The sequence below is a fragment of the Cygnus atratus genome, chromosome 19, assembly GCF_013377495.2.
Source record: "Cygnus atratus isolate AKBS03 ecotype Queensland, Australia chromosome 19, CAtr_DNAZoo_HiC_assembly, whole genome shotgun sequence".
NCBI lineage: Eukaryota > Metazoa > Chordata > Aves > Anseriformes > Anatidae > Cygnus > Cygnus atratus.
In genome coordinates, this window is record NC_066380.1 from 3,948,940 (window position 1) to 3,966,199 (window position 17,260).

The 17,260-nt window shown below is 58.6% G+C and overlaps 1 protein-coding gene across 1 annotated transcript in view; it reads right to left on the reverse strand.

Annotated features, from left to right (window-relative positions):
• The window catches only part of RXRA (retinoid X receptor alpha), a 97,488-nt gene extending 81,375 nt beyond the window's left edge, over positions 1 to 16,113 (reverse strand). The window contains exon 1 of the mRNA XM_035555200.2: positions 15,725 to 16,113. Coding sequence (XP_035411093.1) covers positions 15,725 to 15,752 — 28 coding nt within the window. The 5' untranslated portion in view covers positions 15,753 to 16,113. The remainder of the gene's footprint in view (positions 1 to 15,724) is intronic.
• Positions 16,114 to 17,260: the final 1,147 nt, after the last annotated feature.

Sequence of the window (17,260 nt, forward strand, 5' to 3'; positions counted from 1 at the left end):
CTCTGACACGCCCAGTGCAGCTGCTCCACTCTCCTGCTGCGCATTTCGGGCGATGGGACCGAGCAGGAGGCAACCTCTCCCACTCCTGTTTTTGGGTCAGAGCAAACCTTTCCTTCTCTCGCTTCCTGACCTTGGGCTGGGCACCAGGATCCGGCCCCAACCTCCCACCTCATCCCTCTGGGCGCACACCGGGCCAGGACAAAGCCGAGCGGCCCAAAGCCACGCCGCGCTTTCAGACACAACCAAGTTAAAAATACGTATTTTTTCAGACAAAAGTTCAGTCCCCAAATGGTAAGAGAATCCAGGAAAAATGCGGCAGGCCCGGCTGGTGGCCGGCTTCCAGCGCGAGCACCTCCCTTCGGAGGAATCCGGCGAGGAGTCTCGACTAATCCACCCAGGACACACCAGCATTTCTTCCTTGTACGACTGGGTTGGGTGTTTTTTTTTTTTTCTTTTTTCTTTTTCCGTCTGCTCAGCAGATTTGCCATTTGGTGGCTGCGGGGACCGAGCAGGGGCACTGCGCCGGGTGAGAGCCGCAGCAGCACCCGCGGGACCCCGCCGTGCTCCGTGTCCTTGTCACGAGGCCAGGGGCTGCAGGCAGGAGGGGCTGCAAAAGATGGGGCCGGTGCAAGAGCTGGAACCACTGCGTGTGCTCTGCAGTCAATCTGAATAAGTAACGCTACCCCGTGCCTCAGTTTCCCCGCCTGAAGCAGGAGCTCTTCCCCTCAGAGGCGTGTTTGGGCTGGAGAGGGGGAAAACCAACCCCGGATGCTGCTCAGGACGGCTCCGTCGCACAGCTCTGCAGGGCTGCCCAGCACCTTCGGGGCCGCAGCAGGATCCTGGCTCTCCCCAGCCCCCCCCTGCCACAGCTCCTGGCACAGCACCGACGTCTTCAGAAGGATGCCCTGGCCCTGGCCATGCCCCAGAACAGAGGAAAAGAAGCGGCAATAGGAGCAAACAATAAATGTAACGAGGGCAATCACAGCGTCACAGAACCATTCAGGTTGGAAAAGACCTCGACGATCACCGAGTGCAACCCTAACAGTGAGGGCGAGGATGGAGCAAACCAGACCGGGTGGACAAGGGGCACGCTGCCCGAGCCATTGCTTTTCTGCCCGGGGCAGAGCCACCCCACAGGGCACCAAGCAGCCCCCAAGCTTCACGCTGGCCAAAGCACGGCCGGGGACAGGACCAGGCTGGTGCCTGATGCCACCCGCATCGGCTCGTTCCTGCCGCAGGGGACACCCAGCCCTGTCCCCTGGCAGCCCCGCGTCCTCCCGGAGGGAGCCAGGGCAGCCGGCAGGCGCTGCTTTCCCTCCCAGTGATATGCCCACGGAGGAATTTGCACTTCATTCCTTGACACCCGCTTTAATTATAGGTATCGAGTTGGCTTCGGTCTTTCACAAGAGCCGTGAGCTAATTTCCCGATCCCCTTTCCATCCGAGGGTTTGTGAGTCACCCGCTCCCTCTGTGTACGAACAAAGGGCGGTGGGCTTCGCCAAAGGGACAGGGCACGAAGGGCTGCGGGCTGTACCAGCCCAGGCTGACCCGCGAAACCTCAGCCCCGCTTTGCCACCGCTAGCGCGAGGAGCAGCTGGGCAGGGCGGGCTGGCAGGAGGTGCCCCTGAGAGGCGATACGCGCTGTCTAACACCCAGTTCCTCAAAGGCTCCCGGCACACAAGGACGCTCTGTCCTCGCCCGCCGGTCAGCCCCGCGCGATTCTCCGACAGCAGGAGGCTGCCGATGCTCTCCAAAATCCCCGTCCGGAAGCAAAGCGAGCGCAACCCGGCGCAGGTGCGGGAGCGTGGCACTGTCCGCATGCTGCCAGGGCTCGCCCGGGCTGCTGATTCAAAGCCCAGCTTACAAAGAAGGTCGCACCGAAGCTGCAGCCCTGCGAGCAGCAGCCAGGCTCCGCTCCCCAGCTCTCAGCAAGGACCTGATTTCCGACACCGTGCAGGTGCTGAGCCTGCCCCGTGCCCCCATCCGAAAGGGCAGCAGGGCCGGGCGAGAGCTCAGCCCACGCCACCACCCATCGCAGCCTTCCTTCCCGGGGTCACGTTCTACTTTTATCTGGGTTTGGTGGTTTTTTTTTTTTTATTAAGCAGAAACTCCCTAAATCCAGTATAACGAGGATTTCACTGGCCGTGGGCTGTCGTTCCCCACTTCCAGCAGGCGCAGCTAGCCGTCAGCCAGCAGACCAATCTCCGCCACCTCCAAACCCACCGATGGCAGTGGCAGTCGTGCTCCCCGGCACAACGTACGGCTGCTGCCACCCCACCGCCCACCCGACCCCGCTGAGCCGCTCTCCCAGCTCAGACAGGGCTGCCCACCGCAGGGCTGGTGCCTGCCTTCACCCCAGCCCTCTGCAAAACCCCCGGGGCAGCCCCGCTGCTCGCACCCAGGGGGCTGGGGGCGCAGGGAAGGGAACCCCCGGCTCGCAGCACTGCCCTTGTGTTTGCTCTATTTTTCTTTTTTTTTTCCCCAACCAAGTCACGAGGCGGGGCGGATGCCGCCCGAAATAAATCATCAACCACAGCGACAATAAAGACGACCGGGAGGCCGAGCGGGCGCGGGATCGGCGGCGCAGCCTCCACCGCCCATCGCTGACCGGGTGACGGAGCGGCTCAGCACCACGCCTGGTCGGCACCAAGGAAATGACGACGGGGGAAAAAAGGGCTGTGGAAAGACGGGCAGCCCCCCCGAGCCCCCCAGCCTTCACCCTGCCAGGGCAGGAGGGAGGTTGTGCTGTAGGGGTGCGGGCAGGGCACGGTGCTCCTCGCCCAGCCTGGTCCCCAGGGATGCTCGGCACGTCCCGTGTCCTCTCGGCCCCTGCAATGAGCCCAGGGTGTCTCTGGCACCCCGGGTGCTGGGGGGCAGCCCCAAAGCCCCCACCTCGGTGCTCCCGTGCAGCAGTGGGAGCTCTGCCACGTGTCCCCGTGGGAACGGGAGGGACTGCAAAAAAAAAAAAAAAAAAAAGCCAGCCTGGGAAAAGCCGCAGCACCGCAGCAGGCCACGCTACCACCAGCTCCTTCCATCCCAGATCCTCCAGGGCCAAGCCAGCCCACAAAACCCCGTTCCCAGCCTTACGCTGGGAACCTCCCCGCGTCACTGGGAAAAAAGCCACCAGGAGCTGCGTTAGTCCCTCGGGTGCCCGTCCCGGGGACAAACACCCGTCCTCGCACAGGGCTGCGCCTCCCCGTCCCACTCTTCTCCAACCCCAGGGCCAAGGGTAAAAGGGGACAGAAAATTTGTGCGTGTCTGGCCGAGAGCTCTCCTGCCACGGCTGAGCAAGGAGGGGGGAGGCAGCAGAGCCGTGCCCCCACCCCAGCCCCCCAACCCCATCCATCCCGTCCCAAATCCTCAGCTCTGCTCCCGCAGGACGTGCCCCATCCCCTGCACCCTCCGTCCCCGTGGCAGCGGGATGTTCTCCCTTTCTTCCCTTGGAGGATTAGCCACACTGCTTCTCTCTCGGCGCCTTTCAAAGGAGAGGCTTTTTATCACCGCCGATCCCTGGGGGAACTCTCTCTCTTTCTCCCTCTCTCACGCTTTTATAGTCCGGACAGGGGGAAAGGAAGTTTTCCTTCATCGCAGCCTCTTCGCTGCCAGGCACCGAGGTGACGGAGCACGTCTGAAGGTCCCCCCCCTGCTCCTGCACCCCTAAACCCTGCTGTGGGGGCCCCCCCGCCGCCAGCACACCCAGGGCCCAGCCCGGAGAACGCCCAGGCAAAACCCGGCTCTTTATTTCGAAAGCAAGGGCTCCGTTGCGAAATCCAGCTCGTAAAAAAAAATCCCCAGCAGAACAAAAGCAGCAGCAGACAGAGCTCGGAGCTGCCACAGGTGCTCTGCCCCTCGCCTGCCTCCTCCCCGCTTTCCGGAGGCTGCGATTACGTTTCCCAGGGTTTCCTAAGTGGATCTTTTTTTTTGTTTTTTTCCCCCCCCCTCCACTTCTTCCCGAGTGCTGCGGAACAGATCAAACCGAGGAGAGGAAACCAAAGCTGCGAGCTGGCAGAGCTTTAGACACGCTCGGCTATTTTAATGGGCCGCTCGCATGCGGAAAGCCACGAACGTGCCCGAGTGTGCACGGGCTGGTCGGAGAAGCGAGCGGAGCCAGCGGTCCCTGACGGGCTGTCTGAAGCCCCAGGTACCTCGAAGTGAAACCTCTGGGGATTTTTTAGCCCCCGAGCTCTCGCTGTTACCGACGGTGCTTGTCACAGCAGCAAAGCGTGTGTTTTCTTGATCGTCGCCCGTGCCGCAGCGTTTTCTCTGTATTTTTAGGCATCCCTTTCGAACGATAGAGGAAATCATCCAAAAGAAGTTTGTTCGAGGGGCCTGTCAGTTTGAGGAAGTGAAATTAAAGCAGAAAAGAAAAAAAAGAAAAAAACCCTGAGTCCTAATAAATCACACATCCACACGCACAAAATTGGAGAAATCTGGGCATGCCTCCAAAGGCAAGTAAATGGATGATAAACAAAACAAACCTAGCTCTACCCAGCAATAAAGGCTTTCACATTTGGAACTTCTCACCCTCGAACCGCTTCCATTGACGGCCCAGCTCCTGAGATGGGAGGCACGGGGAAGCCGCTCGGCTCGCAGGCAAAGGTGTGCCCCAAAAAAACCCTGCCCGCGATGCCTGCCCCGCGCCGAGCTGCTCCGAAGGGGCACAGCGGGGTGCAGGATCAGCCCCGCGCCCCCCGGCATCGCCATCCCTCCCAGGCTGGCCCCGTGCCCTCGGAGCTGAATGGAGCCTTTCTGCAACGAGTGCCGGGGCTGGAGGAAAAGCCTGCCTTACCCGGAGATGGGAGAGGGAAAAAGGGGGCCTGGAGCTGGCACCAGCATCCTACAGCTTGTGCTAGTGGCGCTCCGGGCAGCGTGCTGCGTGCCCTGCAAGCCCCTGGTCCTGCTGGGGAGCGTGCCCCGTCCCCGCTGCAGGATCAGTTCCCCTGGGATACACGGCGCCGGAGCGAGGGTGGCTGCTTGGGTTTGCTGAAACTGCTGGAAACCCGTTTTGGTGACCCCACAACAGCTCCAGGCTTCAAGAGGCCCTCCCCTAACAAACGGGAGCCGCAACTTGCAGAGGAAAACAGGCACAACAAAAGCAGGGGAAAAAGCACAAAGAAGAAGGATGAAGATGCTGGGAGAAACCCCCCTCCGACACGCAGGTGTCCGAGACAGGAGGCAAAAGCAGCGTATGGGAGAGGGAAAAAGCAGCAGCCAAGCTTCCTTTTAAGCTTTAGAGGCAGGGTTCCCATTGATATGGATGCTGCAGCTCAGTGCCCACCCCCTGCCCAGCGCAGAGGGTTCAGCTTTTCAGGCCACGCTGCAGGAGAGCAAAGGGAGGAGGGCAGCTCTCGGCCCAACCGCGGGGTGAGCTGTGCGATGTGGTTGGCGGAGAGCAGCCCGGGGTCCCCGCTGCAGCCTCTGCGTGTGCCCAGAGCCGGATTTTGGGGGATCCACACGACACAGGTGGGCTGGGAGCCCCAAAGCGCCGCTCCCCGCTGCTCCTGCCGGGATGCGGGGCCGGCAGCACGCAGGCAGCTCCGCTCTCCGAGGTTGTCTGCGAGTCCTCTTTCGCCAGGGCTACACATACCATTTTTTAAAAGCCGGGTGATGTAATCAAGCAGTATTTATAATGCTGAAAACATCCCAAAGCTCCATCTCTTCCAGCTCCCAAGCACACTGTGTACTCTTAATAAAATAATTGCAGTGATGAATAGCCCCTTATAACATTCCTCTTCTGCAGCTACTGACAGGGCCAAGAGCTCGGATGGAAAAATCCTTCTCCCAGCGCTCCTTCAAGGTGCACTCAGGATTTCACCTTTCCACAGCAAAACAGGCGCTGAAATTTTGGAAAACGTTTCGTCCCCATACCGAGCTGTCACGCCGAGCGCTTCAACGCCATTCTGAGACGGTAACGACAAGCTCCTGCTCCCCCGGCCCAGCCGCGTTATTGTCCTAATAACAAAGTCAGCAAACTACAAAAAATCCCAGACCTCAGGCACGGCGACGGGACCCCCAGCCCCCTCGATGCCGAGCGCTGACCCCGCCAGGGGACCCCGCAGCCCCCAGCCCCACGGAGGGGGGCTCCTTCCCCTGGTTCTGAAATAGGGCTGTGGATTAAACCACTTGTTTGCAAGCCCTCGCGTGCCCGTGATTTCCCCGCTGATAACTACAAGACAGGCCAACATGCTATTTTTTTTTTTTTGGTAGAGTCACTTCTATTATTAATTTGCGACGTACGTTCAGGCAGGGAGCTGGCCGGCTTCCCCCTCGCCAGCTGAAGCTTCCCTCCCCGTGCAGGGCTTTCATTCCCAGCCAGGGAATTAAAAAAATTCCTGAGCCCAGGAATTCCCACCCAGGGCCAGATCCTGCCCTCCACACCGAAGTCTCTCTGCTCCCAAAACCTTACAGCAGAGCAGTGGGGACAAGCCCAGCCAGGGGACTTGCACCAGGTCACCCAGGGAAATTGGTGACAGCAAGGGACATGGGACAAATGCCCTGGTGCCAAGAAGGGGAGCTGGAGGAGGCATAAATCAGCTGGGGTTCGGGGAGATTTGGGGAGGCGAGGTGCAGCCTCCCCGCCCACAGGCGCTGCTATCTGCCACCCGGGGCTGGCTGCGAGAAATCCCTGCCCTGCAACATCTCCTGCACACACCTGGAGGCCTTGAAACCTCGCTGCAGAAACCGGCGCCGGTTTTCCATGCCCCGCTCCCATGGCACAGCACCCGGCCCACCAGGGCAAGCAGCAGCGATGGGAAAAGCAACAGCCGAAAACCCTCACGGATTAAATCCGCGTCTCCCGACCCTACAAGCAGCAGGGAAACCCGCAGGCAGGGCGCTGCGTTGCCGTATCTCTCGCAGCAAGACGCCGCTGCCCCCCATCAGATGCTCTGAGCCGGCTTTGGGCGCGTGTTTGGATAAAGTCTCCGACTTTGCAAACAATAGGTATCAGCTGGCCTGGGGCCAGGCTATCTCGGGCAGGGATCACAGCTAAGCCTTCCTAAGTGCTTAAACGGGGGCCTGCAGGTAATTGTCCCCGCAGCCTGACCTCTTCCCCCAGCGGTGACGACCTCTGGTCCTAATGCGGCTCTGGGCACACTTTGCTAGGACAAGGGATTTAGGGCTGACGGGTGGCAGGACGGCTTTCAGCACCAGCATCACATCCCACAGCTCCGCTCCCTGCCACGGGGTCGAGCACCTCGATGCTCCCCCAAAGCTGCCAGGCATCCCGTAACCGCCCGGGGAGAGGCACAAAGCATTAATGCCGCAGGATGCGCGGCCAACAGCCCGCAACTTGCTTAGGTGTGCAGAAAGTTTCGCCTTCCGACAGGTTTACCCTAACAGGAAGGGAGCCTGGGTGGCCCGGGGAGGTACAGGAAACCCCTTTCTCTCAGGCTCACCGCTCTGTTTCCTCTGGATTTCTTTAACCTTTCACACCGGGCCTGATGGATGCCTGCAGACGGATTTCTGCAAGCCTGCACTTCCCTGTAGCAAAATCGGGGCGCAGCCTCGGCACCCCACCGCAGCAGCGCTTGCGGGGAAGCCTCCTCCAGCAGAGCAGGAGCACACGCATCCCTCGGTGCCACGTTTGGACCCTGGGGACATCGCGTCCAAGCAGGATGCTCGTAGTCGGAGCGCTGGCAGCAGCAAAAGGCTGCACTGAATTTTGAAGGATGGACTGAACTTCCCCCGCGGAGAGGGAACGGGTTCGCAGGCAGGTGGGGACGCAGCCTTAATCTCACGTAAAGGGCCTCTTGGGTGGGAAGATTAGCAGCTTGTTTCCACCCTGGGAGGAATCTCGGCAGGCACAGGAGGAGCGAGATGTCAGACAATGTCAGGAAACATATCAGCTTCCCAGGAGCTAATGGGGGGGAACGTGCCTCTGCGGAGGTTAAAGGCTCCGGGGCAGCGTCTGAGCACGGAGCGAGACAGACCCTGCGAGCAGGGAAGGCAGCACCAAGCTCGGGAGAAGGGGAAGCACGGGGGCAGACAGTTAGGGACAGATCCCACGCGTCCAGACCTCCAATTTGGGGTGTTTTTAACCCAGCTCTGCACCCACGCAGCCATACCCAGCACAACGCTGCCGCGGGGAAAATTTCTGCAGGGAGACACAGGTCCCCCAGCCCCACACAACACCCGCACAGTGCCACCCCCTCAGGCTGCCTCCACCCAGCCCAGGGAGGAAATCAGAAGAGACAGCCCGAGAATGAGCCTGGAGAGATGCTCCTGGGCTCTTTTCCACCGCACTGGGCAGGTGACCGCCGGGAGCCACCCGCTCGCAGCGCTCCCCGAGCCCTGCGCTGCCGCAGAAGGGCAATGAAGTTGCAAAGGTTATCGTTTCCGTGTTTGACTGAGCATAAAAATCCTGCTCGGGAAACAGAAAAGGGAAAAGCAGGAGGGGACTGGGAAGGCGGCGGGGAGGAGAGGGGGCCGCACAGCCCGGCGGCCCCAGCGACACCTTTCCCAAGGCGAGGGAGAGGGCAGGGGGGCTCACGGCAAACCAACGCGTTTCCATTTCAGAAGAGTTTCTAGGAAAATAAATGCTAAGTCTGTTATAAAAGTTTATCTGCGTGTGCAAGAGAGAGAGAGCGCGCCTGACTATGGTATAGAGATGTCGTTATTTTCATGCATCTGCCTTACCCAATTTTATTTAGTTGCTTTCTGCACCATTTCATGCTCATTCTGCTGCTGAGCTAGACAATTGCTTTATAACTCTAGGGTGCAATTTCACTGTCTGTGAGCCACACGCACGCACACGGGGGCTGCGCGGGGATGGAGCAGGGAGCTGCACCTCCCTCCCTCCCCACCCTGGCGGCTTGCGTTGAAACGTTTTAATAAAAAAAATCAAAAAGCAGAGAGAAAATTAAATTAAAATGCTAAGTGACTATCTCTAACGTATTACAAATCAAGGGGGGGGGGGGGGAGCAGACCCTGGAAGAAGTGGTTCCCCATCAGGAATTAGGAGGATGAACGGGAGGGCAATTCTCCCTCACGCTACGCGAGCGCAGAGAGACGGAGCCCGGCAGGCTGGAGGGCAGAAGCGCTGCGACTCACGCTGGGTTTTTATGATCAATTGAAAGTCACACTCGAACAAGTGCAGGTCAAAAGGGAGGGCTGGCTCTGCAGGTGCAGCGCTCCGAGACAGCGCCTTCCAACTCGCCCCAGCTCCCTGCACCCTCACAGGGACCGGGTGTCCCCGGAGGGTCCCAGCTCTGAGCCACCGGCCCCACAGCTTGCCAGGAGGGGATGGAGGCTCCAAAAGCAACCCCAACACCGTGCACGACCCCACCATGGTGTGAGCAAGCACGACCTGCTGCTGATACACCGTTATCTACTGCCAGCCAGGCCCTGCAGAGCCATGTTAGGGGCCACTGCTCCTCTGCCGGGGGGCTGAGCCCACAGCTTCCCCTGCCTGATAAAGCCTCTCCTCTGCCAGAAACGGGGCTCCAAAAGGAGAAGGGGGGAAAGGATGGGGTGTTCCAGCACTGGTGGGGAAAGGGGGCCTCTCTCTCAGTGCCATTTTGCAGGAGCCTCCACCCAACCGCGGGTCCCCACGCCGCAGGATGGTAAAGCCACAGCGCCCGCAAGCCGCCTGCACCAGTCCCCCAGATCTGTTGCAGCTTCCCCGGCCCTGTGAGCTTCCCCCAGGGCCTCTCCTGCCGCTCCATCGCCCTGCTCCTTCCTTCCTCCACCACCGCTCTCAGAGCAAGTCTCCGCCGCCGCACGGGCGCAGCCTGCCCGCCTCCCGCCGTCACCTCCGCATCTCCTTACGCATCTCGGCTCGCCCGTGCCAGCCCGTCTGCCCCGCTCCTTCCGCTCTTGCTTCACCGCTGACATTGCCTCATTCCGTCTCGGTAATGGGTACGTAGGAGACGCGCTGCCCACAGCGAAATTGTATCGCGGCAGCCCACAGAGTTCACAGCGAAAACTTTCCAGCGCTTACTCGTCGGCCAAAAATGGAAAAACAATAATCAAATGGCTCTGCCTCGGCGCTGAGAGCCACACAGCCAGCTGAAACTAGACGGGGCATCCATCCCTAATGCGTTCCTGGCAGCCCCAGCACAAAAGATTTGCTCCGGAGCTCAGCGGGGCTGTAAACCTCCAGGCAAGCAGGCAGCGGGGCTCCGGGGGCACCCCTCACCTCCCTCTGCCCTGCTTCCCTTTTTTTTTTTTTTTTTTTAAAAAAAAGTCTGTAAAAGCCAAAGAAAGCCAAAACTCTGCAAAAGAGGAGGCCACGAGAAGCAACGACCAGATGGGAATCCCGTTACCATTTTATTGGTCACAAATACCAGCACTGCTGCACCTCTCACCTCCTCGCCCCGCAGCGATCTCGCAGCGATCTCGCACGCGATTCAACGCGACGAAGGGGTCACGGTTCAGCCGGGACCCCCAACTCAAATACTCAGACAACACAACGGGAAACCCGCCCCATGGACCCAGCACCGCCAGGGCTTGGAGAGCCCCCGGCAGGCCCAGATCATCTCGCGGGCATCTCACCACAACGGTCACCAAAGTCAATTCTTCCACCACCAACAGCGCAAAAGCGGGCACAGGGAAGTTGCGCACAGGAGGAGGGCAGCGGGGGCACTACTGGGAGAAGAGTGGAGAAGAAGGGACGTGAGCCCTGCTCTGGATGCTTCTTAAGACCAAGATTTGGGGTGTTTCTTCTTTACGCACTGCTTTCGAGCGCCCAGCCCGCACACAAATCACCAGCAGAGGCTTTTCTTTACTCCCAGCCCAAAAAGCAGCTTGGTTTGGCTTCCGAGAGCTGGGACCTTCAAGTGACCACACGAGCACCCCCCGATGGCATCCCCACGAGTGTCAAAACCCTCAAAAAGCCCCACAATCCCAATTCCTCCTCACTCGGGGGCAGCAGCCAGTCCCCAGGGCCTGCCTCAGTTTCCCAGCCCGCTCCCAGGACACGCTCCCAGGGCACAAACGGGGCCGGGGGCAGGAGCACAGCCCCAAGCTGCAACCTTGAAACTTTTATTGTCGATCACAATAAAAAAAACAAACACATTTCATGCTTATGAGCGGTCTGTTTGAACAGGATTATTTTTTAACTCCACGTTAAACAAGATTTCAAAGGAGGAGAGCAGCGTCTGGGCCGAATTTGAACTCTTTCTTCCCTTTCTCGTACAGGAGCTGTCGTTCCCTGTTTATTTCAGAAAACACCCTCCATTTTGAAACGCTCTCTTCCCAAAATAAAAACTCAGGTTGTTTCGCTGACTTCCTTTGCTTTATTCTGAGCAAAGCACTCTCAGAAAAGACAAGTTCCCACAGCCAGTTTCCATTACAACGAGAGGGCATTTTCCGAGGCTAAATTGCGTCTGTCTGAAAATCTTCGAGCAGTTTGAGCCGGCTGGCATGTGCGGGAATCCTTCTGTAGGGCTTTTTAAATCCTTATTTGCAATATTATTTCGTCTGCTTCGCGCTGCCTTGATGTTTGAGCAGCCTTTGGACAGACACAACCACTCCTCCCTCCTCCCGTCCTCCCTCCAGGCACACGCTTCGCTTTGAGGAGGAGGAGAAGAGAAATAAAATAAGAGACAAGCAAAGAGGGAAACGTCAGAAAGCTGCTTTTTGTGTGCGTGTCAAACGTTCAAAGTTATCCCGGAGTCTAGTCTTTAAACGTAATAAAACACAGCTACTCCTGACAAAATCAATTAAAATAAAACCACCCAGGCTGCCTCCCCTATCGCTTTGTAGTTGGGCTGACTTGGGAGAGCCCACCTGGGCCTTTTAGGAAGCAATTACGGAGCTGCCGGGCCGGATCCTGCTCCGCCGAGCACCCCCCTGCCCAGCGGCACCGCAGGGAAAGACCCAGCTCTGAGGGAGGCGACGATGGCTGCGACACGGGGAGAGGCGCTGGGGCTCGGAGCCAGCCATCAGGATTAATTAGAGCCCAATTAGGTTACCCAGCTCCCAGGGAACGGCCCTGCAAGAGCTGGCGCTTCACCGGCAGCGATTTCGAGGCAGCTTTGGTTACACCAGGCTGGTGGCAGGGACCCACTTGGCATCGCCACCACCTCCTGTTACCCCAGCACCTCTGGCAGCAGAGGCTCAGGACATTTATAGCAGGAACCATTCCATGATTTCAGGCCATCTAGAGCCTCGTGGGAACACCGTGCACCCCCCAAGACACGGGGATGCTCAGAGCACCGAGCACACTGTGACACGAGGCATGGCCCAAAACCCAAGCCCCTGCCCCACGGCGCCGACAGCTCCGCTGTTTTTCTTAACCATCAACAACAAAAAGAAAGGAAAAAACCATAAAAAGAAGATATTCAGCTGTGCGGCAGGACTCTGGCATATGGGAATCCACCCCTGCTCCCAGAAAACAATACTGCAACGAAAAGGTTTGTAACCCGTTGCGAAAATAAATATTTATTTTCGCCTTCAAGATGTGGGTGGGACGAAGGCAGGGTGTATTTTCCAGTGAAATGTTTTGATTCCCCCCCTTGAACCCCCCCCCCCCCCCCCCCACAGGAGCAAAATGCCAATAATAATATTTGTAATGAATAACTAAAATTCTGCGGCTTTCTCCCCCGCTCCCTTTTAAATAAATAAAATGCCCTAAACACAAGGAGAACAAATGCTCTCTCAAACACAGCAGGACGAGGCGGAGTAAATTCACGGACCCTCCGAGGATTTATTTAACTGTCACAGCCGAGATCCTGATAAAGACAAAAATTCCTTCCCAGCTTGTTTTGCATGTGTCACTTGGGAGAGGTCGAGCCCTGCTCAGTGCTTCAGCAAGAGACCAGAAAGCGGCCGTCCTCACCCTCCTGCTCCCTCGGGGACCCTCGCAGCCCCGCTCAGCACCCTGCAGGCATGGGGCAGGGGATTCCTCCTGCCCAGACGGGATGCTCGTGCAAACCGTGGTGCTTTCTGCACCGTTCCTGTTCTTTCCTCCCTACGGATTTGCTCACCTGCCATAAATTCCTGCAGCTAAAAGGAGCAGGATGGGGGATCGCACCGAGGTCTCGGCCCAGGCACCCCCGATCCGCCCTGGGTTTTGCACAGCACCCAGGCTCCCCCCGGCCACAGCAGGGTGAAGGAAGGAAGCTGAGCCAGGGAGGGTTCCCCCTGCCCATCACAGGACCCCCCCCCCCCCTTTCCTGGGAGCAGGCACAGAGGAGAAGGGAGCAATAGTGGGATTGTGCAGACCACGGTGCGCAGAGCCGCAGGGCGACGGCTCCCAGCGCAGGAGGTGCCTGGGGACACGCCGTCCCCGCCGGAGCCTCTGCCTGGCATCTGCCACCCGCTCCCGAGACCAGCAGGAAAATGAGATACTACTATTAAAAGTGCCCGGCGCTGGCCACGTTTCCACCCATGACATCAGCGGGGTTATCTGAGTCTAACCAAGGGCAGGGCTTGGCCAGGATCCTCCACGCGGTTATCCTTTTTAGGCCAAACTGAGCTGAGATTTTGATGGGGCAGCACTGTTTTGCTCCAGTTCCCCATCTCAGGCCTGTGCCAGCGTGCAGGAACACACCACCAGCACGAGCCCGGAGATCCCCCCCCTCCGTCCCTTGTCTTGGGCACGCCAGCTCCAGCCACCACAGTCCCAACGGGGCTGGAAAAACCACTGGTGCCCTGCGGAGCCAGGAGCGGGGTCTGAGCCACCCTCCTGCAGGCAGCGGGGCCCCGCCAGCTCCAGACACCCTCACTAGCTGCCTGCCTGCTGCCAGGCCATGCCTGCCTCCCATGCTCGAAGCAGCACCAGAGTCCTCCCCTCCCAAACCTGCAGGATCCCCCGGCCGTAAACCAAAGCCGATTTTTTTTTTTTTTTTTTATAAGCAACGCTTGACCAAAGGCCTGCAGATAAAGTTCGCGCGTCGTTCCCGCAGCAGCACAAACACACAGCAGACACAGGCCCCCATTGCACACACTTCAATCAGCTCCCACGAGCTGCTGAATCCTCTCCCAAGCCAGCAAAGCCAAGCCAAGCACCCCCAGCTGTCCTGGGGCAGCTGCCTGGGTGCTCCCCCCCCCCCCCCCCCAGCAGCTCGGTGCGCTCGGCTGCCTCCCCCTCTCCCCACCGGGCGCACGCACACGCCGCTAGGCGAGCGGACAAATCGCTGGGTTTTCATCCGCACCAGCGCGAGGGATCCCTCCCTGAGACGGCAGCAAGGTGACACACGCTCCCCCTCACCTCCCCCGGCAAAGCCAGCATGACTAAGAGCACAGCACAAGAGCCAGCATCCGCGGCGCACCAGCGCTCAGGTGCGGAAGAAAAGGTGAGCAGATAGGCAGGGCCTCATCCTGCCCCCACCAGCACAGGCTGGGGGCTCTCTCTTCCACCAGAGACTGGAAAGAGGTGTAAATAGTTAAGGCAGCCACCCCCAAGTGTGGCCAGGGACAGGTGATTTCTGCTCGGGGGGGTGTGTTTGGGATCATTCCAGGCACCTGTGTTTGACCCAGCCCAAACGCGTCTGACCCTAACAGCAGGACTGCAGGTGAGATGCTTTGAGCCCGAACAACAACTTAGGATAAGTCAACACAGCTCCATTTCCCCATCTCACAGCCAGACCGATGAGGGTCTCCCTATAGCCACAATTTGGGGGGGGGGGACGACGACACGGCTCCCCACCAGCCTGTGGAGCCGGGCTCTCCCTGCCGAAGCCCCCGACATGCCAGGAGGGCAGGGGCCAGCCCCTGGTTCCATGTGTTTATGCTGCGCTTAGAAAGGACCAACTAAAACTGCAGTTCTTCAGAGGGAAGGAAAAAGAAAAAGCAACAACCACCCAAAACAACAACCACACACTAACAAAGCTCGTGCACAGGTTTAAAGCCCAGAGGAGCCCCGGCACGGGCCAGGGGGGTGTCAGGACGGTGGCTGGGGGTCTTGGGCTGAGCAGTGGCAGAGGGGGCAGGATCAGCCCCCTCTTCCTCCTCGCCAAGGGCTTGGCGCCAGGCAACTTCGCTAAAACTTTCTTCTTCCCCCTCCCCGAGCAGCGAGCTCTGCAATCTCACTTCTCCCAAAAGCCAGGCACAGGGAGGCAATCGCCCCTGCAAGCCACGACTTGACTCAAGTCACCCGAACGATGGCAACCTCTGACTGGAAACGGGGTTCAAAATGTTAGCTTAAAAAGAAAAAAGAAGCAGGGAAGAAAAAGGAAAAAAAAAAATAAAGAAAAACGTGCAGGGTCCCAAGCGCGCCAGCGGCGAGGGACGATGCAGGACCCTGCTGGTGCTGCCCCCAGCTCGACTGCGCACCCCGGGGAGAAAAGGGGGGCTTGGGAGGGGATAATAAAGAGAAAATCCGGGAGAAACGAGCAAAAAAAAAAAAATAAAGCCAAGGCAGCGAGCTGCCAGCCCCCCCCCCCCCCCCCGCAGCAGCAGCCCGGGGCAGTGGGGAGGGGGCTGCCCCGCTCCCGCTGCCCCGTTTGAAAATCCCGCTTGTGCCCGGCGCCCCTCGCCCAGCCCGGCTCGGCTCGGGGCCCGCCGCCCCCCGGCTGCGCCTCACCAAAAAAAAAAAAATAAAAACAACAAAAAATTAAATAAGGATGAGAACAAAACAAACGAGCAGCAAGCACGCCGCGGAGGCGAGCGCGCAGCCCCGCAGCTGACACCGGAGGGGAAGCGAAGGAGGGGGCAGCTCGGTCTCTTCTTTTTAATGTTTTTATTTAAATTTTTTTTTTTTTTTTTTTTTTTTTTTTTAAGTCCTCCCCCCCCCTCGCCCCGCGGTAGGAATGGAGGAGCTTTTCGGCCCCAAACTCACCCAGCGGCAGGAAGTGTTTGGTGTCCATCGCTGGTGCCTAACTCATGCCAAGGGGCTTGGTGGAAAACACACAGCGCAGGGGCGGGGAGCGAAATCAAAGCGAAAGGGGGAAGGGAGGGAGGGGAGAGGGGGGAAAAAAAAAAAGAAAAAACACCCAAGGGAGGAGGAGGAGGGGGAGGAGGAGGAAGGCTCAGCCCCGCACCGGCGGCAGGGCGCGCAGCCGAGGCGGCGGCGGCGCGAGTTTGGTGCAAAGTCCCAACAATGTAACTCCGCGGCACGGCTCGGCTCGGCACGGAACGGCTCGGCTCCGCGCCGGGGCCCGCGCAGGGGGGGGAGCGAGCGCCGCGACCGCCCCGCAGCGCCCGCCCCGCGCAGCGCAGCGCCGCCCCGCGCCGGGGGGGTCGGGGGCGAGGGACGGGAAAATGAAGTGGTGGGAGGGGAGATGGAGGGGGGGGGGGGTTGGAGAGGGGGGGGGAGAAGGGAAATTAAAGGAGAAGGGGGTTTGGGGGGGGGGGGGGAAAGGAAAAGGGGGGGGGGAGAAGGAAAAAAAAAGAAAAGCAGTGGGGAAAAATTAAAAGAAAAATGGATGCGGGGGAAAAGGAAATAATGCGGAGTGATAGGAAAAGGGGAAAAGGAAAAAGGGATGTGGGGGGGGAGGAAAAATAGAAGTGAAGGGGAAAAAAATTAAAAGAAAGATGTAGGGGAAAGGAAAAAAGCGATGGGATAAAAAGAAAAGAAAAAGGAATGCAGGAGGAAAAGGAAAAAAGCGATGGGAAAAAAACGAAAAAGATTTGGAAGGAAAAAAGAATAAAAAGTGATGGGAAAGAAGAAAAATTAAAAGAAGGGGATGTACAAGAAGAGGGGGAAAAGTGATGCTTTAAAAAGGGAAAATTAAAAGGGATGTGGGTAAAAGAAAAAAGTGATGTGGGGAAAAGGAAAACTTAAAAATGAGAGAAAGGGGAAAAAAGTTTAAAAAGTGACATGGAAAAGAAATTAAAAGTGATGTGGGAAAAAATATTAAAAGCAGGTGATGTGGAGAAAAAAGGAAATAAGTTTAAAAAGTGATGTGGGGGAAAGGAAAAATAAAATGAGGGCTGTGCCTTCAGGTGCTGCTGGGTGATCTCAGGGGTCCTGTCAGGGGGGCACTCCGCAGCCACTGGGCAGGGGGCCCTGGCCACCCCCCTGCCTCCAGCCTCCCTAAATGGTCCTGGGCCTTTCAGGGTGGCACATTAGTGACTCCATGGACCCAAGCACCCCTCTGACATATGAAACATCGCAAACACCATAGGGCCCCTCACTCTTGAGGGCCACAGCACCCATAGTGAGAGCAGCAAGGTCACACAGGACATCCCAGTGACACTGGGGCCAGCAGGGTCGGGGTCTCAGCTGGGGGTCTCGGGGTGCCCCTGCTGTCCCATGTGGCCAGGCTCACCACAGGGTGCTGGTTTGGCACAAGCAGAAGTCACCACGACGTGCAGTCACACTGCTGCCACCAAGCATTATCTCCAGCCATGGAGCACTTCCGAGCCTCCTACC